This window comes from Lactuca virosa, chromosome 6, assembly GCF_052849685.1.
Source record: "Lactuca virosa cultivar CGN04683 chromosome 6, Lactuca_virosa_CGN04683_v6, whole genome shotgun sequence".
NCBI classification, from domain to species: Eukaryota; Viridiplantae; Streptophyta; class Magnoliopsida; order Asterales; family Asteraceae; genus Lactuca; species Lactuca virosa.
This window is the reverse complement of record NC_136431.1, coordinates 23,148,737-23,174,048: the sequence shown is the minus strand read 5'-3', so window position 1 is coordinate 23,174,048 and position 25,312 is coordinate 23,148,737. Positions and strand designations below refer to the sequence as shown.

The window sequence follows — 25,312 nt, the reverse complement described above, 5'->3', positions numbered from 1 at the left end:
AAAAAGACGTTCAACAAAAAAGAGATGTACATTGTGAGGTTGTAGTGTACAAGTTTTTAATGCAATTTAATAATGAAAATGTCGTTTAACAAGGTGTAGTGGAACTATTTCTTTTATTTTCTTATTATAAAAACACAAGCATTATATATATATATATATATATATATATATATATATATATATATATATATATATATATATATATATATATATATATATAAAGACTACCACTTTTAAAAAAACAACTTATTGTCTTATTGATTTTTCCCACCACAAAAACTGATTGGAATACTTTTTAAAAAGTTTATTTTCCTACGACCATAAGTCAATAAATCATTTTACCTAAAAGTCTTTTTGAGTTTCAAAACGAAATCCCAAACACTTTTTGATGTGATAATATTATTGAATGTTATTGAACTAGCGCAACTACGTTCACACTTCATATGGTGCAAATGACGTTTAACCCAAAATTGCATCATAAGACCATCTCCAACTCATTTCTATTTTACTCCAAAAATAAAGTAAATAGTGTTTCATCTCCAACCATACTTTATTTTCATCTAAAATGTATATTCTTAGTATATTGAAATTTTCCAACTTATATAGATTGTCAAACACATTCATTATACTAATTTGGTTTTAACAAATATAATCTATATTTTTTTCATACAATAATATTATACATATGTTTATATAAATATTACACATACACACTTTTAAATAAATTATACATACATTTATATAAATATTACATATACACACTTTTAAATAAATATTATATATGCATTTATAACATATTTATCACATGGACAATATTTTAATAGTCTTAGGGGATCTGTATGTGGTTTACCTTGTTACTAGGCTAATAATATTGGCACTTGTAGATTTTTATTAGATTATCATTGTAATATATATGTTAATTGCATGTTTAATAACATATATTATCGTGTTTGTAATATATATTTTAATTATAAGTTTTTGTAAATTACGTCACCGTATTTTAAAATTTCAATATGTATTTAAAATTTTATATAAATTTGATACACAAAAAAAAACAGACTTTATATTTATAATTGATTAATATAATTTAATATATAAAAAAATATTATATATATTAAATATTACATTTAAATTATAATTAATAGATAAAAATAAACTAAAAGTATATAAATAAATTAAAAAGTACTAAAACCGACAACTCAAAGTTCATCCATATTTTGAGGGATATATATAATATTACACCAAATATGGTGTAATACTATTCATATTCCCCAAAATAAGGTAGAGTTGGAGAAAAAATGAAGGAAAAATATGGAAAATAAGAATAGGTTGGAGATGTATATCATAAGAACAAAAAAACAAATTACCGAATAATTTTATAATTGTCTTTTTTATTGTTATCAACTCGAGGATATAAAAATGATTTTTTTCCTTCTCTATTTTATTTTACCTTTCTTCTTACTACTTTGTTATTTAACAAAAACTTAAAAACAGTTTAATTTTTATTTTAACATATATATTTTTTTATTTATAAATCTATATCACCGTAGGACTTCAAATGTTAAATTAGGTCATCATGTATACTCTCCACGCCAAGGGTCGTGGAGAGCTTCCAGGTCAGCCGCCTCAGGCCACCACGAACCACCAGAGTACTCTCCAATACCGAAAAGAAGAGAGAGAAGAGAATGAAAGAATAGAGAAAAGAAGAAGACCATTGGCCGTTTACATTCGTGATGTCCACCACGGAAAACCACGAAATTGCTCTACCACGAATGGTCGGGCTGGTGTGTACGGTCGTTTTTCGTTGCACATACCGGTAGGTCTTATCATATTAAAAATATTTTTTATTCATAAATTAAAAAAATTAAATTAATCGTAATAAGCCCAAGTGTTTGAAAAGTTGCAAGATAAGATGATAACAGTGGGCTCACCGCCAAATTTGGCCCCATATCTGTTCTATAAATGCAATGCATACACGTCTCACCTCTCGGAAGTTTTTGCTATTGTGTGTGTTAACGTTTTTTTCTAGGGTTAACGTTTCACTGTAATCTTTCTCTATCTTCTCCATCTATGGATTAGGGCACGTCTGGCTTATAAATTTCAACTCAATCCGCGTATTTTCATTTCAGGTGAGCGTCTCTTGTTTATTATGGTCTAATCTATGTGGATTTATGTGTTTTGTGATTGTTTGATTGATGATTGTATGCGAATTTTCTTAAACTTACTTGTTTTTTCGTCGACGGTTGTTTTAGCGTAGAAAGATTTGGGTTTTGTTTCTGAATTCGTCGATGATAGGAGTTTGTATTAGGGCTTTAAGTGAATTAATATTTGTTCCTTTGGAAAGTTGTATTTTGATGTATGAAATTTGGGGCCTTTTGTTAAGGCTTTTACGGTGGTTTTTATTATATTTGCTTGAGTTCACATTAAAGCTTTTATTGGTTGCTAGCGTCAAGGGGATTTGGGAATGGAATCCAGTTGATGCAAGTTTTTAATTTCGATTTCAAGATCAGTATCTGGTTTCTTATGAGTAACGCTAATTTTATTGAGGGGATAATTCATAAACTGTTTTCTTGTTTAGTAAATTGTAACCTGTTAGTGTTGCATATCCATGTAGGTTTTGACGTTCCAATAGTATGCTTATTAGAGTTATGATGACTTCTATATCCTCACCCAAAATAAATAAATACATAAACAATCAACAACTGAAAGAGTCATCTATATTATTATTGTTAGATAAGTTTCTTGTAACTACTTCTTTTTTCTTATGAAAAAGTTATTATTTATGAAGAAATGTTCCTACACGTGATTAATGTGTTTGGTTCACTAGCCAATGTTTATACCTTTTCTTCTTTCTCTTCTGTGATATTATGTTTTTGGGCTGTTTGTTTGCTTGCTCATTGAGGTACTCGCTGGTCACATTGATGTGAGGTCTTTGTAGTGGTTTGCTTGTGCATTGATTTTATATATTAATCATCCATCTCTCTCTCTCTCTCTCTCTCTCTCTCTCTCTCTCTCTCTCCCTCCATTTTTCCTTGGGTTACCTTACACCTGCTCTTCATATCTGTTTCTGTTGATGTATATTAATGTTATCAAGCAATGATTGGCATGGAGCTGGCAAGCTTATGATCCGGAAATGGGATGTATCAACTAATTTAAAACAAGATATGAGTAATTTTATCTTTTTACAATCGATAGTGATTAATATGACTTGTTTTTCTAGTGGAAAAAGATAGTTAGGACTATTTAAAACAAAATATGAGAGGTTCATATGTTTTATTTGGGCAAAAATGATCCAGTGCTGTGCCCTAACCTCCTGAAATTGTTAATGTTTCAGTTGCTTTGGTGTATAATTAGCATAACTGGATGATTTCTCTCTTGCCATTGGTCAAGGCATTTCCCATGAGCTTCGCAGTATCTGGTGTTCAATTGGTTTAAAAATCACTTCATCTGAAGTCGGAGGGTCATATCAGCTACAGCTGATATTATGAACTTGTTATGCCCAAAGTTCTTACTTTTTGTTGTAGTTTAGGATGCTGTTTATGTAATTTTGATGTAAATTTTCTTGCATAGAGCTTTAGTGTTCCAACTTCAGGAGTGTTTACCACAAGAATCTGATCTTCATGGTGTTTTTTGATCATTTTACACCACTAAATTGATGGGGATGTGAACCAAATGGCATAGCAAGAAGATCTGCATATCCAGTCTTTAGGCCAAGGGATGATGTGGCATTAATAAAACATAGCAGCAGATGGAGTATCTGTCAAGGGGTTCTGGAAAGTTGTTGGAAGTTCTGACAATTAACATTTGTGGATATATTTAGGATCCAGTCAAGGTCATTATTAATAATAACACCATTAGTACTCTCCAAAACCCCCTCCCTCCACTCATAACAAATAGAAAATTAGAAAAAGATTACATTTACTCGTTATGCACAGGGGTATCTTCGTCTTTTAACCTTTTCACAAATTTGTTATCTGTAATGTCTAAGAAGGAAAATCTGAAATGAACACATTTTTTTCAAGATAGAGATCTATAAATGATGTACAAACATGCATAATTTAAATTTGACACAAGAATTAGAAAACTACAAGATTATTCTTTCCAAGATTGTTTTCCACAATATTTTGAAACCATTTTTGTCAAGTTTAACTGATAACTGGATCAAGTAAGAACATCAAAATCAAGTTGTTCCAGCAGTATTGCTACTGACAATGAAAATCAGATGGGAAAGAACTGATATAACTATTATTTGTATATGGAGTAGTTTGTAACATACATGAAGTTGATAATTGACTTAATAGTGGTTTTCCTTTGGAAGGTTGAACAGAAATAGGTTTTCCTTCAAGGGTCTTCCAGGAACTAATCAAATTATCAATGCCGAATCATATGATGATATGATACAATGTTTTGGGCATTCTTGAACTTCCTTGCTATATGTGTCTTATGTGTATAGTCTAAGTGCTAAATATATGTGAGCTTCATTAAGTTGTTTTGGATTGGCACTTATTTGAATTTTATGGCATATGATAAAACATTACCTGAGTGAAGTTTCTCATATCCCTGAATTCTTTTTTATTGTAGACTATAATTCTGGAAGTTGATGGGGTATGCTGGATAGCTTTTATCATCAAATCCAGTAGACATGAGCAGCATTGCATCTCAGCCATTATCAACACCTCTTCAAATGGAACCGGTTTCCAATCAAGACTCATCACTTAATGTAGGCCAACAGAAGCCATTATTACCTTCAAAGAGGAAAGCTACATCAGAATCCTTTTCCAATAATCCCTTACCTCTTCATTCATCAATTCCAAACAAACGTGTAGTTCAAATAGATGCTCATGTAAATTCAAGTTCACCTCGTGTGTCACCACTCTCTGTGAACAAGAAACAAACGCAAGTACAAACCACGGCTAATGGTCAACCAAATAAAAGAATGATGAGAAATGAGTCAATGTCAAATAAAACCGTTTCTCCAAGGGTACAAATGTCAAAGAGCAAGACTGCACCACTAGAAGTGTCCCCAAAAGTTCAAAGTGAGTCATATGTACGCACAAAAATGAGGGAAACTTTGGCTGCTGCTTTGTCTGTTGGCATTCAGAACAAAGAGGAACTTTCAAATGAAGATAAGAATGTGGGCCCTCAGTCTACACCTACTGCTGACGTGGACATCAAGGAGACAAGTGAGGGACAAAAGCCTCAGTATAACTATGTAATGCCTGACACTGATAGTTCATTTGGGGACACTTTTTTTGTGAAAGATGAACTTCTGCAGGGAAACGGGTTGTCATGGGCATGGGATATGGAAGTAGATGAAAAGTCAAATTCAGTGGCAATAGGTCAACAGGGTCAAGGTGATGAAAATGGAAATGGTAATGGTGTTGAAGAGGCGGTTGATTCTCCTCAAGAATTGGGTTTGAAGATTGAAGGTGAACTGTTTAAGCTGTTTGGAGGTGTGAATAAGAAGTATAAAGAAAAGGGTAGGTCTTTGATGTTCAATTTAAAAGACCGAAGTAACCCTGAGCTTAGAGAGAAAGTTTTATCCGGTAAAATCTCTCCTGAAAGACTGTGTTCAATGACACCAGAGGAACTTGCTTCTAAGGAGCTTTCGGAATGGCGAATGGCAAAAGCTGAGGAATTGGATAAAATGATAGTATTACCTGATTCCGATGTTGATATGAGGCGTTTGGTTAAAAAAACACATAAGGGTGAGTATCAGGTGGTTGACTTTGAACAAGATGATGGTATTTCTGTTGAGGTGGCTGTAGGGTCAACCTCTATGGCTAATCAGTTTAGACCAAAGAAGAAGAAAGTGGAGTCTGATGGTCAACAAGTCAAAGGTGAAGAAGTGAAAGAAGGAGAGGAGACAGGTAATCGGGTTACTGTTTCTACAGAGGGGACTGATTTCATGCAAGAGTTGATTGTGGAAGAGTTTAAAGATGAGGGATTCTTGCCACCGATTGTTTCATTGGATGAGTTTATGGAATCTCTTGATACCGAGCCTCCATTTGAAAACTTAAGTGTAGATGGTAAGGAAATGAAGGGTGCTGGTGTCTCAGATAAGAAGGACAAAAAAGAAACTGGTAATGAGAAGCCGTCTTCGGGGCCCACTTGTGCTGAGGTGGAATTGTCAAGTGTGAAAAGTGGGGAGGCTTCTGTAGAGAGAAAAGTTATGGCTCCTAGTGTAGCAATTGGTGAATGTTTATGGGAAGGTGACCTCCAGCTCAGCATCTCTTCTTCTGTGTCTGTTATGGGACTGTTCAGAAGGTATGTCTGCCAAGTTGTTTGTTTTAAGTTCTTAATGATGAGAAATATGTCAAGATTACATTGTATTGTCATGGTATTTATATATGTCGATATAGTATTTATTCACAGTTTTTTTTTTTTTTTTTTTTTTTTTTTAGATATAGTATTGAGATTAATTCCACTTCAGATAGTAATGAATGAATTTTTTTGAATTTATAGTAGTAAAAGAATAACATAACAAAATCTTATTAAAGCTTTGAATATTTTAGTAAATAGATATTTTATTTTATTTTCTTAAATAAATCAAAGCTGTAAACTTTTTTTGAAAGATGTATGTTATTAAACGTTAATACTTTTTTGAAAAATAAGTATTGTGTGATTGATGAGTCAAATGTAAACCTTAAGAGTGATCCATTCCATTACACTAAACAAATGGATATTTTTTTTTTCATTCCAATGGAGTGAACCATTCCATTCCATTTGTTCCCTGATTCCATCACTAGAATGATATGATTGACTATACTATATATAACCTTTCTGCTTAGTCTGTGTGAATGTCTAAATTGCTGGATGGATTTAGATGTATTAGGTTATGTTTATAAACTGAATGGTGGGCATATACAGTTACATTTATCTGATATTTTATTTGTTATTTGTATAGTGGTGAAAAAACATCAACAAAAGAGTGGCCTGGATCTATTGAGATCAAGGGCAGAGTGAGACTGGAAGCATTTGAGAAATTCCTTCAACAACTTCCCATGTCAAGAAGCCGTGCTGTCATGGTATACTTATGCTACCAACTACCAAGTCATCTTGTTGCTTTTCATTGCAACTACATAGCTGATGATATCTCTCAATTATCCATGCAACAATTTGTACAACATATTATTATTATTATTTTTGTTATTACACCATTTTGGAATAATGAACCCTTAAATTTGACACTACAACATTTTTCAACTTTGTGGATCTTTGTTTCCCCTTTGATGGTGTTGTGTGGTATATACATTTACTTTTCCATGGTATGAGATCAAAACAAGTTGGAAAAAAAAATATATTATTTTGTTAAATTTTGAAATTGTGTACAAAGAAGGATGTGGTTGACAAGAAATCCTAAAATCTTTTCACTACATAAAATTGTCAAACTACAATGAGATGAGACTATTTATTAATTTGGGTGTTTAAAGTATCACCAAAAAAACCCATAAATTTGTTATTATCCACGTATTTGGGAATATTTTTTTTAAAGCAAATGGCATTGATCAACTAAAGAAACCAGTTATTGAAAGTTGCTTGTAGCATTGGAATCATTTTAACGAAAGTACACTCTTTTGCAGGTTGTACACTTCAACCTGAAGGATAATTCTCCAGAGTTCCACAGAGCCAGTCTTTCTGAGGTGAGTTTATCAAAGAGGGTATTCTGGTCCTTTTACAGTGTGGCATCTTTTTAATTTTTTGTATACATTGATTGTTGCAGTCTATGGATTCATATGTAGCAGAAGAAAGAGTAGGATTTGGAGAACCAAGTCCAGGAACCGAAGTTTATTTCTGTCCACCACATAAAAGAATCACAGAAATGCTCAGCAGACTGCTCTCCAAAGACCAGACCGATATACAAAAGTCAACCGACAACGGGCTCATCGGCGTGGTGGTCTGGCGCAGACCTCAGCCTGCTGCCGCCACGTTGCCGCCTCACCATAAACACCATAGAAAAAACACTCTCTCATCTAGAAGACAAGAAACTATCAGCACCAATACAAATTCAAAACAGTTGCCTCCACCACCAGATCATGGTGGTGATGGTGATGATGATGATGATGATATTCCACCGGGATTTGGTCCCGGAGTTGTTGCCCGGGATGAGGATGACCTGCCCGAGTTTAGTTTTTCCGGCAGCGGGTCAAATTCAAATTCTGCCCAAGTCAGGCAGCTTTCAAGAATGGTTCAGTCTAATAATACTCCTAGACCTGTAGCTCATATGAGACATCTTGTTCATGAATATGGTCAAACCGGAAATAATAATAACAATAATAATAATAATAATAGCAATAATAATAATGGTAATAATAATACACACTGGAATGGAAATAGACCTTGGAATCGTGATGAGGACGATGATATACCGGAATGGCAACCGCAACAGCAACTCCAAATCCATCATCAGGCGGAATTGCCTAACCATATGGTCAACCAAGTTAGACCCATGATGGGACCACCTGTTATGCATGTACGACCGCCACCTAATTTAATGCAAAATGTATGGATGCAACCGCCTGGCCCTCATGCTCTTCTGCCTAATGCCGCCATGCCAGCCCGGCTTTATGGTGGGCAGTGGCGCCCGGAGGAGCCGAGGGGTAGAGGTTTTTGATTGTTGTAGATAGTTAGCTTAGGTTTAGCTTTGCTTTTTCTTTTTTGTGGTAGTTGAGTTTTGTAACATTTTACTTTGTGTACTTGAAATAATGTTTAGTATATTATGCTAATCATTTAGGATCTATCGTTTTGTATTTTGGGCTTTTGTTGGATGGTTAGAGATTTTTTCTTTCTTCAAGTTTTCAACTCTTTTATTGCAAATCAGCCCGACACTTATTTTTTAACTTAAATAAAATGGATTGTTTTATGATCCAGAAGTTGATACAAGATTATGGTCATTGATTATATACGAACCAAAGATAAAGCCTAGGGGTATTTAGTGTTGACGTGGTGTCTCTTAGCCCAAGTGGTCGAGGGCTCAACTCTGGATGCAGTTAGGAGTATATTAGAGGGTGCATGACTCATCACAAGTGAACATCAATGATATGATATAACTCCAAATTCACCCTTTTATCAAAGGGGTATTCATATTAATTTCCCATTTTGCAATTTCTAAGGTCTACGTGATATTTTGCAAAGTACAGTAAACAAGGTTCGCCTACTTTGTGTTCTTAATCATTACGCTATGCCAAAATCAATCCCTTCATCCCCACATATGGGAATCCATAGCTTTCACCCTCAATTTACATCAAATGAAAACCATTGAATATCACGAGAAAAACTGGCATCTAATGGGTTTTCGATAGTCTCTAAGTTCCAATTATCAATAGAGAACTTCTATTGGTTTCTCCCTAATTAACATAACAAAAATCGTCGGTGGCCTCTCCATCCATATTTGCGAAAATCATCCATATTTGCGAAAATCACAAAGAAACCCTAACACCCTGTTCCTGAATTTAAAATTGAGGGGAAGGAAAGGAAGGAAAAGTAAGTAAAGGAAATGAAGGGGAACTTTCCTTCCATTTCCTTTCCTTTCCCTCACAAAGAATCCCTAACATATATGTATAGTTATGTACCATGTAAGCTACATGGTGTAATGTAACGTCATTTTTCTTAACTTCGTAATTTATTAACAATATTCACATTCAAACACTAATCAACTTTATAAGATATTAAAACAGGTAGTATCTTGGCTAGTGGTAGATGCATTTTATGTATCATTTAGTGTGTTCATTACATGGATTTGCATTGCATTTAAGTGTTATGATTCATGCATTTTAATATTTTTGGGACATTTATTCATATTGGTAGAATCTTGTCATTTGCATATTTTTTGGATGATTTACAAAGTGTTTGAAGGTTTGACTATGCTTGGGATGATGCTAGGGGGTTGCAGTCCAAATTTCAAGAAGATCGGACCAAGAACGAGAAAGTTGGACATGGGAGGCTTGACTCGGTCGAGTCACTCTTTTACTTTGAGCTGACTGGATCAAGTTGGGACAACTGACAATTTTTTGGTCTTTAAATACCACTTTTCATCAGATCTGCTATCCATCTCGACTTTGGTCGCAATCAAGACAAATTTTAAAAAAGAACTTTGAAGATCTCATCCAGAAACAACTTTTTGGTATTTTATTAGTTTGATTAACACTTTAAACTTGTTGAATTAAACTTTTGATTATCTAAAAACTCTTATTTTCTGGTTTCTTGTTCAACATTCGTCTGTGTGTGGTTGATTTCGTTGGATTGAAGTTTGGAATCATTTTTAATCTAGTGATTCATGTTTTGTTTAATTTAAAGTACTTGTGTTTATACTTTATTCATGAATGACCATTTGAATTAGGTTGATTGTTTCATAAACTAGTAACAAACAATAAATTGGTTCTTTGTTTGGATTTAATCTCAACATAAACATGAAATCATATGTTTTTACACTTCCGATCATAAGACGTACCAAAAATATTTGGAATACTAGTACAAAACTTAATGCAACTTTTCAACTGAATCTCAGAGCATGATTAAATTAAGGTAATAAAGTTAGGTTTATTTAAAAAAAAACTTGCTTTTAACTAAATAATTTGACAAATAAAATGACACCAGAGCTCGTTAGTGTTGCTTAGTAGTTAGTACCAACTTTTATTAATAATGATTTAAACGTTAATTCCAACCTACATTATAGATGAGTAGAACACGAAACCGAATTTGATTCCTTGATTTTCTAAAAAACTAGTCTTTTTTTCATGCTATTACTTTAGTCTTTTGAATAACAAAAGACCTCCATTTGTTACTTTTTATATTTTATTTATCATGTGAAGATTTTATATCTTACAACAATGAGGTATTTAACAATTTATCTGTCTTAATCCACCCTGATTCAACCCTATATTGGATTCAACCCTGCATTCACTTACTATCTTTTGAACAAATTACTGAAATCGTCCCTGTGGTTTGGCAAATACTACTGGTTTGGTCCCTAAGTTTTTTTTTACACTCGGACCGTCCCTAAGTTATGATTTTATTGCGTTTATCATCCCTTTTAGAAATGAAAAGACTATATTACCCTTTGTATTTTCTTTTTTTAGTTTTTTTATTATCTTTTTTATTATTTATTGATTTAATAAAATCAATTAAGTGATTTATTGGGACCCAACTCCCACTTGCGGCACAACCACCACCGGTCATTGTTCACCGGCAATCACCACCAGTCACCAACACCACCACCATCCATTTATTCCGGCACCACCACCGCCAACGTAAACAGTTTCATCAGGTCATATCCAAAGATTAAATGCCAAGAATCAAAACTAGATCAAGATCAAATCCCAAAATCAAAACCAAATCAGAAAATCAAAACCCAAAGCCTACCCTGAAATCGTTGATGAAAGAAAAATCATATGCAATCCCAAAAATGAAAGACGAACCAAATCAGACAGAACCCAAAACCTACCCTCAAAATCGTTGATGAAAGAAAAATCATATGAAACAACCTCCTGCGTCGGTGGAAGGAAACAGCCGCCTGCAGTGGTGGAAGGAAACAATTCGATTTTCTCATTCTCTGATACCTTACTCCACCTATGGCGGTGATGATTCCTATTTCAGAAAATCACCCGGTCAGTAACATGATGGTGGTGGCTCTAACTTCAGTAAGACGGGGATGGTGATAGGAGATTTGAGATACAGGTTCAGTGAAGATCTTCGATTTGAGTTCCAGATCTTATATTGCAGATCTCCATTTTCGATTTAAGATCTCCTTCAGCAGTTCAATGGAGGAACGAGAGGGAAAAAAATCACAGTGAGGGTGAGTGTTAGGGTACTGATGAGGGTTTACTGGTTTAGGGGGAAGAGATGATGGAGGTGGGTGTGGGGTGGCGAGTGATGGCGTATGGTGTTCGTCGGAGTTCTGGTTCCGCCAGATATGGTGGTGGTGTGTGGTGTTCTATCATCAGGCTTGATAATGGACAGGAAGAAAAAAAATAGGAGCGGGATCTATTGTTTGCTGGTGTTCTAGTCTCCTCGGAGTTTTGGTCTTGCTGGAGGCAAGAGATTTCCGATGGAGATGGTAGTGGCGTATGGTTGTTCACCGGAGAAGTGAGAACCTGGAATTGATTTCCATGGAGGTTAAGTGTTGGTGATGGGGATGTTAAGTGTAAGGATATAATTAGATGAGACCCATTTAATTAATTAATAATATAAATAACTCTAACAAAATAAATAAATGAAAAAGAAAATAGAAAAGGGTATTATAGTCTTTTCATGTGTAACAAGGATGAAAGACGTAATAAAACCAAAACTTAGGGACGGTCCGAGTGCAAAAAAAAACTTAGGGACCAAACTAGTAATTTTTACCAAACCATAGGGACGATTTCAGTAATTTGTTCCTATCTTTTGGTAGACAACTATACATATCCCTGATTTAATTTCTTTATTATAAGGGGTATTAGATGTATAGATGGCAAACTACAAGGACCAGAAAGGCTATATTCTTCTTCTATTCATTAGATCACCCTCTTTTCACAATCTACAAAGCGAAGTGGATGAGCTATGGAAACTGTCCTCTCTCCCTCACATTCTCGCGCCATATCCAATCATCCCAAGCTTTCACTCTTCAGGTTCTCTCATTTTATTTCTCTCTCTATATATAAAGCTATGTATGTATCTCATAGATATTATGTCAATGGGCCTTGTGTAACGAGTGCGTGCTTGTGTGTTCTTCAGGGACCAAGCTAAGATAAGTTCATCAAACCAAAAGATATGTAATTCTAACAAGAAATTCGTAGCTTGTTGCTGTGAATCTTCAGAACCCACCTCCCAAAATGGATTTTGCAGGAGGGATATTGTTCTATTCGGGTTTGCTGCTTCGGTTGCTACAGTTTTCCCAGTAGAAGGTAAACAACCATTAAAATTTCCTTGTTTCATCTTCTGCATTAGTTTGGCGTTTGATTTTCAATTTGTTTAAATTTTGTAGTCTAATGCGACAGAGTGAGTATTTTGTGTATGTTATAAGATCATCTTCCCTAATTTCCTTATAATTTTCAGGATCTGTTGCTGATGAAGAGATTAAAATGGTTCCAATAGTTGATGACCTAAATGCATATTCATATTTGATTCCATTGGAAATGCCTTCCAAGAACTTTTCCTTTAAATGGTTTGTATCTTATCTTCAAACCATGTTTAAGTTATAAATTTGCCCATTACCACCATTACACATAAATTCATGGTATTGATTTGGGTACACAAGATTCCTTTATATTTTGTAATAAATGATGTTTAAAAAATATCTAATGGAAGGAAAAAATAAATGAGGGAAGTCTCCTTTCTTTTGACTTTTTTCTATGAGTGTGGTTATCTATCTAATGGTTTTTCATCCTTTTTTCTTTTCAAGGGTGGAATCAAGAAAACCCGAACGCTACTCATCTGCAGCACCTCTTTCCCGTATGTTTGTAGCTTGCTTTCTTCCATAATTGAACCTTCATACTTGTGTGTGTGTGTGTGTGTTTACAGACATATATACATGCATACATACATACATACATATTGATGAAGAAAACTCTCCATTATGATACAGCTAACGCGCGACTACGGATTGTGGCTGAACGTGTTGATTTTTTTGACAATCTCATTCTTTCTGTAACGGTATTGACAACGAACTTTACTCTTAAAAAGTCAAAAAGTCGACTTAATTGATGAATTCTTGTAACTGAATCTCGCTCCTATTTGCATTATTTTTCAGATAGGTCCCCCAAATCCAATATTCTTGAAATCAAATGATAAGAGTACATGGGAAGCAAAGGATGTTGCTGATTCTGTTTTATCCGACAAGTCTGCTTTGGTAATTTACCAATTTACTTCATAAAGTTTAACGCAAGATATAGCAACGTACTTTCATTGACTTGTTTATTATACAAAAGAAATTTCACTGTTATCAAAGTATGGTGTCTTAATAAGAAAAAAGTGAAAGTACAATACTATATTTGGATTGATAACAACCATTTTAAATACTTTAATGAAATCTTAATATAATTTTGTGCATACAGCGTGTTACTTCGAGTCAACGCATGGCAGAAAGTTCGGTTCTTGATGCTCACACTTCAGAAGTAAGTTCTGGAAGCATTGCATTTTGTGTTAATTTTGTTTTTAATATTTATTCTTGTTTTGTATTATAGATTGATGGTGAACCATATTGGTACTATGAATACCTAGTTCGCAAATCCCCTACAAAAACTGTATGTTTCTCTTTATTTCTTTTCTTTCTTTCTTTTTTTTTTTTTTTTTTTTTTTTTGTGCTGTAATTAGTATGGTTGTTCTTGCTCTAGCTTAAAAATATATATGCTAAAGGGTGTTTATTAATGTTAAAAAATACAGGTGACAGATTCAAGTATCTTTCGGCATTATGTAGCTGCATCTGTTGAACGCGATGGTGTGATAATATTTCTTCCTCTCTCTCTCTCTCTCTCTCTCTCTCTCTCTCTCTCTCTCTCTTTTTTCTTTTTTCTTTTTTCTTTTGGGTTAAGTGCAAGAAATAGCAACTTACTTTCATTCATATAATGCCTTAACTTGAAAAACAGTTAAAAGTACAATGTTGTAATAGAAAGAAATGAACAAGAATCCCAATGACATTACAGTTTGTTAACACACTCTGAGTGCTTTTGTGTAGGATTTTTATACACTTTGAATGCTTCAACACTGAACAAGCAATGGGACATGGTAATTGTCTCTTCCTCCATCTTTTCTTATTACTACTTGTCTATTTCCATGTTTAGATTCATATGAATAATACAAAATAGTAAATGTCTTGTTAGGGGCTTATTTCCAATTTATTTACTTGTTAGAGATCTTAATCGAGTTTGTTATTTTTTTTTTCAAAACAGATGGGGCCCGTACTGGAGAAAACCGTAGCTTCGTTTAGACTTCTCCCTCCCACTGAAAACTATGTTCCACCATACAAGGATCCGTGGAGATTTTGGTGATTAATTTGTAATCATTTTTTTTTTTGTAAAATTTTGGTGGGTTAATTAACCCTTGCAATGTTGCATTAGATTAGGGTTTTGAAACTGCAATCCCATAGCGAGTATGGCGTTTAGCTTCTTGTATTTAGTTTGATTTGTCAAATGATAATGTAGCAACCGTTTCAGTACCATTTGTTACACGAGACTAGACAAACTTTTCAAGGCTATTTTCAATTATGTTTCATTGATATGAGAGTCAGTCCAATGCTCAACATAAACGCTACCCACATAGTCAAATTACAAATGATGAAAGAAGCTACTTGAGTTTGACAATCCAACCCATTTTATCGTCCACAAGGCCCATTTGTACCCTTGTCAATGAAGAATAAAGTTGTTGCGATACAAGTCCTACACCATGGCTTCCGTAAGTCACACTGCACACACACACACACACACACATGATGATAATAATTGATATTAATGAAACACCCGAAACCAAACAGTGATTGGTGGCCCATAACTTAAAAAGGCTTATAATGGGCCCATATTCTCTTTTTACCTTTTCCCAAGATAAGTTATGCTACCCACCGGGGATACAACCACGGCTGTTCCTGTGCAAAAAACTTCATCAGCATCAAGCAACTCATCTACTGTTACTTCTCGTTCCTCAACCTGGGTATAGTCAAAATATTCCATTATTTTTTTGGATTATTGAAGGGGTATTTTAGACATTTGAAGTACCTGGAATCCTTCATTACGAGCCACATCAATAATACTCTTTCGTGTGATACCTGGGAGGATAGTCCCTTTTATATCTGGAGTAGATATAGAGTTTCCCTTTACCACATTATAGGATAACAATATTAGTTTATTTACAAAAAAAAAATAAAAAATGATTAGAACAATTTTTATATACCTTTACAATAAAAATATTACATGAGGAGACCTCTTCCAAATACTTCTTGTGCACACTGTCAAGATACAACACATCAGAATAACCTTTTGCTTTTGCTGCACCTTGCGCCTTTAATACCTACAAACATTATTTTATATAAAAACATTAGAAATCTTTTTATAAAAGATTTTTAGGGGTTGTTTCTTTTTACTTTCCGAGCTTAATGTGTTAAACACCCAATCTGGACAGCTATAAATGGTGATTTTTTTTTTATAAATAATCCGGACATAATGACATAATGGGTTACACCAAAAAACCTGGCTTAATGTATTAAGACACCAACCCTTTACTCATTTTCCTTCTTTTTTCCACCCAACTCATCTCATGTTAAAATCGATGCATACTGTGAAAACTGTTTGTTGGAGTGTAAGAGTAAAATGGTCATTTAGTCTCATTCAGACCGTTTATTCAGTTAAAAAAAAAAAAAACAGAGTTAGTGTATAGATCACTTTATCCATTCAGACATCATCACTCATTCAGCTACTTTACCAGAAACTAGCAGTGATAGTAGACATGCTTACCGCAGCATAGTTTCCAATCGTCTTTACACTTCCAGTTCCACCAGGGGTTGCACGATGCATTTCAGTTTCAATTATCAAGTTTATAGGCGATAAACCTTCCTGCATCAGAAAACTCATAGAAAGCAGACATAAATAACAAAAATCTTATGAAAAAAATAGACTCATTTGTAAACAACATGAACATACCTTGAAGTAATTACCAACAGGAGAAACATAGATCATAAAAGTATACTCTGGAGCTGGTGCAAGACCAAGTACACTTCCACTCCCTATGAGCAGTGGCCTTATATATAGTGAGCCTTTTCCAGGAGGGGGTATCTAAAACAAGACACAAGATGCTATTATCAATTTATCATATACTAGTAGCATATTAGAATCTATGTGAAGTTATGTACAGAGTTTATATTCCAAAAGTAAACATATGTTACCCATCTTTCATTTGCTAATACAGTGTCCTTAACAGCTTGAATGAATTGATCAACAGAAGGAGAAGGCATACACATTCGTTCTGCCCCCATCATCATCCTTTTAGCATTTTCTTCAGGACGAAAGAGTAAAATGTTATCATCTTCTGTACGATATGCTTTTAGGCCTTCAAACAATCCCTATGCAATTACAAAAGGGAAAATTTTGATTTAGTTAAAGCTTACAACAATAGTAGAGTAAATTAAAAGATTCTGTAAGGGTTTTAAGAACTGACTTGGCCATAATTGAGGACTCCAGCACATGGGCTGAGCTCGATGTTCCCAAAAGGCACGAGCTCCCCTTTAGAGAAGCTCCCTCCTAGAGAACATTTCATGGTGTACATATGATCAGTATGCACAAGCCCAAATCCAATGGTGTCCCAATTAATGTCAACTGTATCACTTGGTACACTGCTGAGTTGAAGAAGAGTAGTTATTGTACAATCTCACAAAAATCTACAGAAACTCAGAGAAAACTGAACTTCGAACAACAGTTAGAAGAGGCACCTGACGGGAGAATTCACTCCAACAGCCGGTGCAATGTTAGTGCCGCAAGTGGTGGTGGTGGTATTCGGCAAATTAAAACGCGACTGATGTTGAAGCTGCTGCCATAGCCATAAATTCAGAAGAAAATCCGAATTTCAGTTACAACAGAATGTGACATCAAATTCGAAATTCAAAAACTGGACATGCTAGTTTCAATTTTGTAAAACATGATAATTATGACTAGAATCGATAATGAGAAAAGCTACAAATCCGAAAACTTAGATGACAAATCGCCAACAATCAAAACAACCATAAACCTACCTTGTTAGGAGGAAGAAAGGAAAAAGGAGTCGTCAGGTAGGGATTGCGGGAGAGAAGAGTAGCACTGGTCGTGTGTCTACGAAAACCACCGCCGATGGTGGTGGCGGCGTTTAAGAATACGGTGGAGGTCTCCATCTATTGCTCGAATTTGCCTCTTTTCGTTCGATTACTCTCTGTATTCAAGGTCGGAGGAGTCTGACTCATGCACCATTAATCGCAATTTATAAATGTATGTTACGAACAGGACGATAGGAGAAAGTAGACATGATTTTGTCCGTTGTTTTCTAGCCGTTGATCTTTATTATATCAAATCTGAACCCTTGTTTGTTGTCCTAAATCGTCATAGAATATATAGGGACGATGACAGAATAAAAATAAAAATAAAAATAATGGATAAAATGGCTAAATTGGCTAAACTTAAGGTTATAATCGATACCTGGGCTTAATGTCAGAAATGGAAAAGACCGAATGCAAAGTAAACAGGAGATGTTGTCTGGTTGGAAGTACTCTGGGCATTCAATAGAGAATCTGGCAATAGTCTCATAGGAATATTCACGAATATGATCATCCCTCTTAGTCATATTTAATTTGAGTTAATCACATGACGGTAATTAAACTTAAAAATATTATAAAAGATAATCAGTTTTAGTTTTAGTTTTAAAATTCATATGTGTCAGGATATGGGTAGACGGTATACCCCACGACACTATGGTGTTGTTTGTTTTTTGTCTGCAGATCTGCGTGACCACTTTTGTCTGCGCCGCACAGACCACGCGCAGACATATGCCTTCGCAGACCGTTTGTTTTTTGAAAGTGCGCAGACTTAAAGACATCTGCGCGAGGTCTTCTTGGCGCAGACATGCACCAATGTCTTCTAAGGTCTTCACAAGTCCAATAAACCTAAACCAAAACAAATAAAGAAAAACATACATATTTTTTTTTCTTTCAGCACCTCCCAATCCATCATATTGAAAGTATAAGTTATTATAACTTTTTTATTTTATGTTTATTTAATTATTAATATATATATCTGTTTATTGATTTTTTTCAATAATATTAAAAGAAAAAAAAAATAGAACATTAAAACCATGTTTCTACTTTTATGATGTGCGACTAGAATTTTAAAAAAAAAATGTGATATGCCTATTGTTTAAGACCAAAACAATGAGTTATATTAAAGTATTTATAAAAGCATTGCATTTTGATTCTAATATGAATTATATAAGCCATTAATAATTTTTGTATTTATAAAAGCATTGCATTTCGATTCTAATATGAATTGTTATTGTAAAACCATTTTTTTTTTATTGTATGACTAATTTAGTTGCATGAATTTTACTTTGAGTGTTTTATGACTATTATTATTAAAATTTTGATGTTGAAAAATCATTTAAGTTTGTAAAATCATTTTATTTAAAATTCAGTTTATTTCAGCAGCCTGCAGACTTTAAAAAACAAACAATCTTCCTATTGTAGACTGCAGACGTTTGGTCCACCTCTTCAGCTGCAGAGGCTTGCAGATATGGTCCGCAGACTGCAGACATTTTGGCTTCAAAAAAACAAACAGCACCTATGTAGTGGTGTGAAGTGGCATTGTGGAAAGGTGGGTAAAACCACATCACCTCGGGCGCATGTGTGCGTTATCCTCCACAAATGAAGCGAAAGCACCTTGCAACAACATATTATTTCTTCTCTTTCTTTTTTATATCCGGTGTTGACATTTATAAAGTACAATATCCAAACACTTCATATTTATTAAACTAGGAGTACCTCCACTCTACGATATGGTGGAATGATATAATATAACACTGTAAGGGGGTGTGGTGAGGGAGGGCGCCCTCCCTTACCTTTAACTTAATTAATCCCTTGCTTTGGGCCCTCAATTTTAAGGGGTCCCATTTAACCCAATTTAGTAAGTTTCGATTAGGCTTAAATGATTAATTAGTTGAATATTACTTAAAAGTGCAAAGTAAATAGGAGATGTATATAAAATGCGACTATGGACTGAATTTGCAAAATGGATGGCTGTGGACTATTAAAATTTATAAGTCACTGTATTTAACATTCTAATTAAAAGTTAACTAACTCCAAATACATATTTAAAAAAATGAACATAAGTTAATGTACATAATTATTTAATTTGGTGTTATAAACCGGAAGATGCTAAATATTAGTTTAAGGTAATAATGTGTACACTAAATATAGAGAGTGTGTTTAGGTCCTTATTGAAGAGTCAAGGAGATTACAAAAGTAGGACAACTTTTACTGTAATATAAGGTGAGTGCAATATAAGGTGAATACAAAGGGCCTCAAAATTTTGGTTTGCTTAGAACCCCAAACTCATTGAGCTGCCCCTGGGTGTGGTCTCCCTATATCGTGCAATTTCACTCTGTGACACTATTTCTCTTCTTTCTAGTTTTAAAAGTATTACAATGCTTTATTTATATATATATATATATATATATATATTCAAATGAGAAAATTTTGTGAGAACATTTGAGAACAATTTTCAGTCATTTATTTATTAATATTATTATTTAGAAAAGAATACCCCACCCCCTATATTATATCTATCACTTTCATAATATTACATCTCATAGATGCTCCACTGAGACTGTCGGACCTCCAAGAGCCGTCGACGGACCACCACCGCCGGCCGCCAGACCACCCTTGGCTATCACCCACACGTCGCCACATTTAATCTTCGTGAATCGTCGCCCTGAACCACCTCCGATCGTGTCTTCTCTTCCTGAACAAGCTCCCTCTACCTCTCATCTTCCTCTATCGGAAAAGCACCTCGTCGGAAACTACCTTTGCAGAAATCACCTCCTTATCGTCTAATTTACGATTTCGTTTTCATCACCAGATCTGGTTTAATCAGTTACAGATCTGAAGTAGAAGGCAACCAGATCTAATTTTGCCACCGCTGCCACGATATAGGCGTTTTTCTATCTGCTTTCACCAACCACCGTTGAACTGAGATTTGTACCCGAGGTTTGGATCTTAGAAAAATGTGTCAACGGAGAAGAAGTTGAACGGCACCATCGATGATCAAGGTGAAATCATGGCTTGCGCCATTGATGAAAAGCCATTGTTGTTGTGATGTCTTGAGGTTATAAAACTTATCTTTTCTTTCATAATAAATCCAAAAAACTAACATATACCATTTTTTAGAGTAGACTGAATTTAAGAAATCTGATACGTTTTTTGTAGTTAATGAGAGTGAGGGTGGATTAACATTTACGAATTAGTAGGTGGAAAAAGCTATTTATAATATATAGGAAAGGTACATTGTTCATCTTCAAAAAGCTGATAGTTTACTCTAAAGATAAATAGTACAAAGCTTTTTGAATTCAAACTATAAAATATGATTATATTTAATTAGAACCATATATTCACACACAGCCAAGAATATAAAAATATAGTCATTATTAAGCATGTAATTGACAAATAAAAAAACAAAGCCATGATATTTTATTCTCCTTAAATCCTCATGCAGGCACATCGCACATTATATTAGTAAAATAATTAAATCAACAAGAGCGTATGTATGTTCATCAATAGCCATTGAACCTCTCATATTTTGAGTAAAATAATTTGTTTTGCCATTGAACGTCCCATATTTTGAGTAAAATATTTTCTTATATAATCATTGCAGCAAATCAATTTTACCCTAATTTAAACATAGATCTTTAGGTTAATGTAAATTAAAAAAAAGGACAAGATTTGTTTTTGTGTTCTCGTTAATCACATTTGATTATATGTATTTAAGCATATATAATTTATGTTCACAAGATTCGTTTTAACGTTCTCGATTCCGTTGTTGCTCTTTGTCCATGTTAATCATATGTAATTAAATACAAAAAATCACATGTGATTAAATACGTTAGAAAAATTATTGAATCGATAACGCAAAAACGAATGTTGTCCATATAAACCATATGTGAGTAGGTACATATAATCATATATGAGTATATACATAAGAACAACTATTGATCCAAGAACGCGAAAATAATTTTTTTTCCACATGAATCATATGTGATTAGATACATAGAATTACATGTGATTAATTACACGAGACTAACTTTGAATTGAAAAAGAAAAAATGAATTTTGTCCAAATAAATCATAGTGATTAAATACATATAATCACATGTGATTATATGTATCTAATCACATATGATTTATGTACACAAGTTTCATTTTCACATTCTTGATTCAATAATTGTTCTTGTATTTAATCACATGTGATTATACGTATCTAATCACATATGATTTATGAACAATATTCGTGTTGCGTTTTCGATTCAATATTTGTTTTTTTGTATTTAATCACATGTGATTATATGTATATAACCACATATGACATATGTGTTCAAGATTTTCTTTTTTGTTCTTGATTCAAAAGTTGTTCTATTCCACATTAATCGTATGTGATTAGATACATATAATCACATGCGATTAAATATTTTCCACATAAATCATATGATATTAAATACAAATAACCATATGTGATTAAATACACGATAAAAGCAATTGAACCAAGATCGTGAAAACGAATCTTGTCCACGTAAACCATATATGATTAATTACATATAATCACATTTTTTAAATACACGAGACTAATGATTGAATAAAAACGTGAAAAATAAATATTGTCCATATAAATCATATATGATTAAATACATATAATCACATATGATTATATGTATCCAATCATATACGATTTATTTGGAGAATATTCATTTTTGTGTTCTCAATTCAAAAATTGTTCTTTGTTCACTTTAATCACATGTGATTAAATATAGTTAATCACATGTAATTATATGATTCTAATCACATATGATTTTATTTGGAAAAAATGTATCTTATCTATATAAATCATATGTAATTAGATATATATAATCACATGTGATTATATACACGAGAACAACTATTGAATCAAGGATGCGAAAACAAATCTTGTCCACATAAATCATATGCGATTAAATACATATAATCACATGTGATTAAATACATGATACCAACTACTCAATCAAAACCGCAAAAATAAATATTGTCCACATAAATCATATCTTATTAAATACTAATAATCACATGTGATTATATGTATCAAATAACATATGATTTACATGCAGTGATGGAGCTAGAAGTTTTGATTTGGGGGGACCGAAAATAGAATATGTATAAAAATTGAAGAACGGGGGGGCCAAAGTCAAATTTTATAGTTTTGGGCATAATATGTAATTTTTGTAATAGTAAAGGACTAGATATTAAAAAAATAGGGGGGGGGGGCACAGCCCCCTGGCCCTATATAAGCTCCGTCAATGTTTATATGGTCAAGATTATTTACCGCTTTTTCGATTCAATAATTCCTCTATATCAACATTAATCATATGTGATTAAATACATTTAATCACATGTGATTATATGTATCTAATCATATATGATTTATATGGATGGTGGGTCTCGAGGGCGTGATGGCAATAGGTGGTGATAAGTGTGGTGGTGGTGTGTGGTAGGTGGTGGTGGTGGGCAGTGAAGGGTGGTGGATTGTAGTGGTGTTGGTGAGTGGGTAGTGGCGTGTGGTGGTGATGGGTGGTGGTGATGTTTGGTGGTGGTGGTGGTGATAGATGATGGTGGTGGTTTGTGGTGGTAAGTGGCGGGTGGTGATAGTGGTGGTGGTAGGTGGTGGTGGTGGTGGTGGTTGGTGGTTGGCGGTAGGGGTGTTGGTAATGGTGGTGGGTGGTGGTTTTGGTGGATGTTGGATGGGGGTGATGGTGGCGGGTGGTGGTGGCAGATTGTGATGTTTGGTGGTAATGGTGGTGACGGGTGGTGGTGATGGTGGTGCGTGGTGGTTTTGGTGGGTGGTGGGTGGGGGTTGTTAGTGGGGGGTGGTAGCGATGGTGGTGTTTGGTGGGTGGTGGGTGGTAGTGGGTGAGGGTTGGTGGCGACGGTGGGTGGTGAGTGGGTATTGGTGGTGGTGGCGAGTGGTTGTGATGGGTGGTGGTGGGTGGTGATGGTGATGGGTGGTGATGGTGATGACAGGTAGTGGTTTTGATGGGTAGAGGTGGTGGTGACAGATGGTGGTGATGGGTGGTGGTGGTTGGCGGTAGTGGTGGGGGTGGTGATGTGTGATGGAGGTGGGTGGGGGTGGCGGTGAAGGAGGCTACAATGGTTTATAAGTTCCTTAAATATGGTGCAAAACCCTAAAAATTAAGGTTTTTCATAATCAGCTCCAACTCGTCGAGTTGGGTCCTCTAACTCGTCGAGTAGGTTCTCCGGAATAAACGACCCTTCTTCGTTTCTACACGACGAGGTGGGGCCTCCAACTCATCGAGTATACTTTCTAAAGTGCATAAATCCCTAAATTTCATTCTTGGAAATCGGGATGTTACAAGTTGTGATTTTTATTTACAGCTTAATATAATAAATTCATATTTTAATACACATAAATGTCTCCTGAACGTGAAAATATAAATTCACATTTTAATACGCATAAATTCACATTTTAAACTTTGAATTACTATATTAAGTTGTGAATTTTTGATATACTTTTGTGTTAAATTATTAATGATTTGTGTATGAATTTTTATATTAATTTTCTTGTGAATATATTTATTTATTGTTTGTTGTATAAGTATGTAAGAATATATTAGATTTTAGATAATTGTTATGTATTAAATTCAAATTGAATGAATTAGTATGTTTATTAAACTGTGAATATATTATTTAAGCTATAAATGAATGACTTTATATACATATATGATTTTGAATGAATAGTGGCTGCAACGGTGAATTTTGTACATGTAAAAAAGTTGTGAATGTAGTGTATTAAACTATGAATTTTGTATATTAAGTTGTGAATTTTATTCACAGCTTAATATAATAACTTCACATTTTAATACACATAAATTCCTCCAAATATGAACGTGAAAATATAAGTTTTAAGTTGAGAATATGGATGTGAATATATAATTGTGTGTATAAAACTATGAATGTATTGTATTAAACTATTAATTTTGTGTATTAAACTGTGAATTGACTCTATTAAACTGTAAATGTTTTATCTGAAATTTTAAATATAAGTTTTAAGTTACGAACATATAACTTTTATGTGTATTAAATTATGAATTTGTTATATTAAGTTGTGAATTTTGTGTATTAAATTGTAATTTACTGTATTGAATTGTAATTTATTGTATTAAATTGTGAATTGACTGTATTAAGTTGTGAATTTTGATATAATTTTGTGTTAAAATATTAATGATTTGTGTATAAATTTTTCTATTAATTTTCTTGAGAATATATATATATATATATATATATATATATATTGTTGTATAAGTATGTAAGAATGTATTAGTTTTTAGATAATTATTATGCATTAAATTTAAATTAAATTAATTAATATGTTTATCAAACTGTAAATATAGTATTTAAGCTGTAAATGCATGACTTTATATACATATATGATTTTGAATGAATGGTGGCTGCAACAGTAGCATAAATGGTTGATGGCAGCGTATGGTGGCGGTTATAGAGTTTTGGTTTAACTTTTCTGAATACGTGAATTAGTGTAAAATAGATTGTATTAAGTTGTGAATTTTGTATATAAATCTAT

At 33.7% G+C, this 25,312-nt stretch overlaps 3 protein-coding genes and 1 long non-coding RNA gene across 8 annotated transcripts; 3 read left to right on the top strand and 1 right to left on the bottom strand.

Moving 5' to 3' along the window:
- The first annotated feature begins 1,975 nt into the window (after positions 1 to 1,975).
- On the top strand, positions 1,976 to 8,750 carry LOC145121041 (SPOC domain / Transcription elongation factor S-II protein). 2 transcript variants are annotated; one of them, XM_079056820.1, is made up of 6 exons: positions 1,981 to 2,129; positions 3,335 to 3,832; positions 4,582 to 6,267; positions 6,908 to 7,028; positions 7,584 to 7,643; positions 7,724 to 8,750. In XM_079056820.1, the coding sequence occupies exons 3-6, from the start codon at positions 4,643 to 4,645 to the stop codon at positions 8,612 to 8,614; spliced, it is 2,697 nt and encodes an 898-aa protein (XP_078912946.1). In that variant the 5' UTR covers positions 1,981 to 2,129; positions 3,335 to 3,832; positions 4,582 to 4,642; the 3' UTR covers positions 8,615 to 8,750. The 2 variants fall into 2 exon arrangements, with proteins under 2 accessions (XP_078912947.1, XP_078912946.1); XM_079056821.1 differs by lacking the exon at positions 3,335 to 3,832 and having other exon boundaries at positions 1,976 to 2,129.
- Positions 8,751 to 12,506: 3,756 nt separating this feature from the next.
- PPD5 (PsbP domain protein (Mog1/PsbP/DUF1795-like photosystem II reaction center PsbP family protein)) lies at positions 12,507 to 15,133 on the top strand. Its single transcript, XM_079055252.1, has 11 exons — positions 12,507 to 12,605; positions 12,712 to 12,881; positions 13,033 to 13,141; positions 13,379 to 13,428; positions 13,562 to 13,629; positions 13,727 to 13,825; positions 14,031 to 14,090; positions 14,160 to 14,219; positions 14,359 to 14,413; positions 14,651 to 14,700; positions 14,865 to 15,133. Exons 1-11 carry the CDS (start codon positions 12,538 to 12,540, stop codon positions 14,961 to 14,963), a joined length of 888 nt encoding a protein of 295 aa, XP_078911378.1. The 5' UTR covers positions 12,507 to 12,537; the 3' UTR covers positions 14,964 to 15,133.
- Positions 15,134 to 15,157: 24 nt separating this feature from the next.
- Positions 15,158 to 17,984, bottom strand: LOC145119575 (branched-chain amino acid aminotransferase 2, chloroplastic-like). Of its 4 annotated transcripts, none has more exons than XM_079055248.1 (10): positions 17,690 to 17,984; positions 17,390 to 17,487; positions 17,119 to 17,296; positions 16,847 to 17,023; positions 16,605 to 16,736; positions 16,419 to 16,517; positions 15,859 to 15,975; positions 15,684 to 15,779; positions 15,502 to 15,614; positions 15,158 to 15,376 (listed from the first exon to the last, which is right to left on the bottom strand). In XM_079055248.1, the coding sequence occupies exons 1-10, from the start codon at positions 17,822 to 17,824 to the stop codon at positions 15,259 to 15,261; spliced, it is 1,263 nt and encodes a 420-aa protein (XP_078911374.1). In that variant the 5' UTR covers positions 17,825 to 17,984; the 3' UTR covers positions 15,158 to 15,258. The 4 variants fall into 4 exon arrangements, with proteins under 4 accessions (XP_078911374.1, XP_078911376.1, XP_078911375.1 ...); XM_079055250.1 differs by having other exon boundaries at positions 17,390 to 17,484; XM_079055249.1 differs by having other exon boundaries at positions 17,119 to 17,293; positions 17,690 to 17,982.
- Positions 17,985 to 20,258: 2,274 nt separating this feature from the next.
- On the top strand, positions 20,259 to 23,060 carry LOC145119066 (uncharacterized). The gene is made up of 2 exons (XR_013713645.1): positions 20,259 to 20,801; positions 22,827 to 23,060. It is a non-coding gene; the product is annotated as an uncharacterized LOC145119066 (long non-coding RNA).
- Positions 23,061 to 25,312: the final 2,252 nt, after the last annotated feature.

What these genes read in the sequence shown, in the direction of transcription:
- LOC145119575 (XM_079055248.1), bottom strand. Translation starts at nt 17,824, where the DNA reads ATGGAGACCTCCACCGTATTCTTAAACGCCGCCACCACCATCGGCGGT. An exon ending in CCTTTCTTCCTCCTAACAAG is followed by an intron (nt 17,488 to 17,689) that starts GTAGGTTTATGG and finishes TGGCTATGGCAG; the next exon opens with CAGCTTCAACATCAGTCGCG. An exon ending in GTAATATTTTTATTGTAAAG is followed by an intron (nt 15,780 to 15,858) that starts GTATATAAAAAT and finishes AATGTGGTAAAG; the next exon opens with GGAAACTCTATATCTACTCC.
- LOC145121041 (XM_079056821.1), top strand. Translation starts at nt 4,643, where the DNA reads ATGAGCAGCATTGCATCTCAGCCATTATCAACACCTCTTCAAATGGAA. An exon ending in GTTATGGGACTGTTCAGAAG is followed by an intron (nt 6,268 to 6,907) that starts GTATGTCTGCCA and finishes TTATTTGTATAG; the next exon opens with TGGTGAAAAAACATCAACAA. An exon ending in ACAGAGCCAGTCTTTCTGAG is followed by an intron (nt 7,644 to 7,723) that starts GTGAGTTTATCA and finishes TGATTGTTGCAG; the next exon opens with TCTATGGATTCATATGTAGC.
- PPD5 (XM_079055252.1), top strand. Translation starts at nt 12,538, where the DNA reads ATGGAAACTGTCCTCTCTCCCTCACATTCTCGCGCCATATCCAATCAT. An exon ending in CCCAAGCTTTCACTCTTCAG is followed by an intron (nt 12,606 to 12,711) that starts GTTCTCTCATTT and finishes TGTGTTCTTCAG; the next exon opens with GGACCAAGCTAAGATAAGTT. An exon ending in ATCTGCAGCACCTCTTTCCC is followed by an intron (nt 13,429 to 13,561) that starts GTATGTTTGTAG and finishes ATTATGATACAG; the next exon opens with CTAACGCGCGACTACGGATT.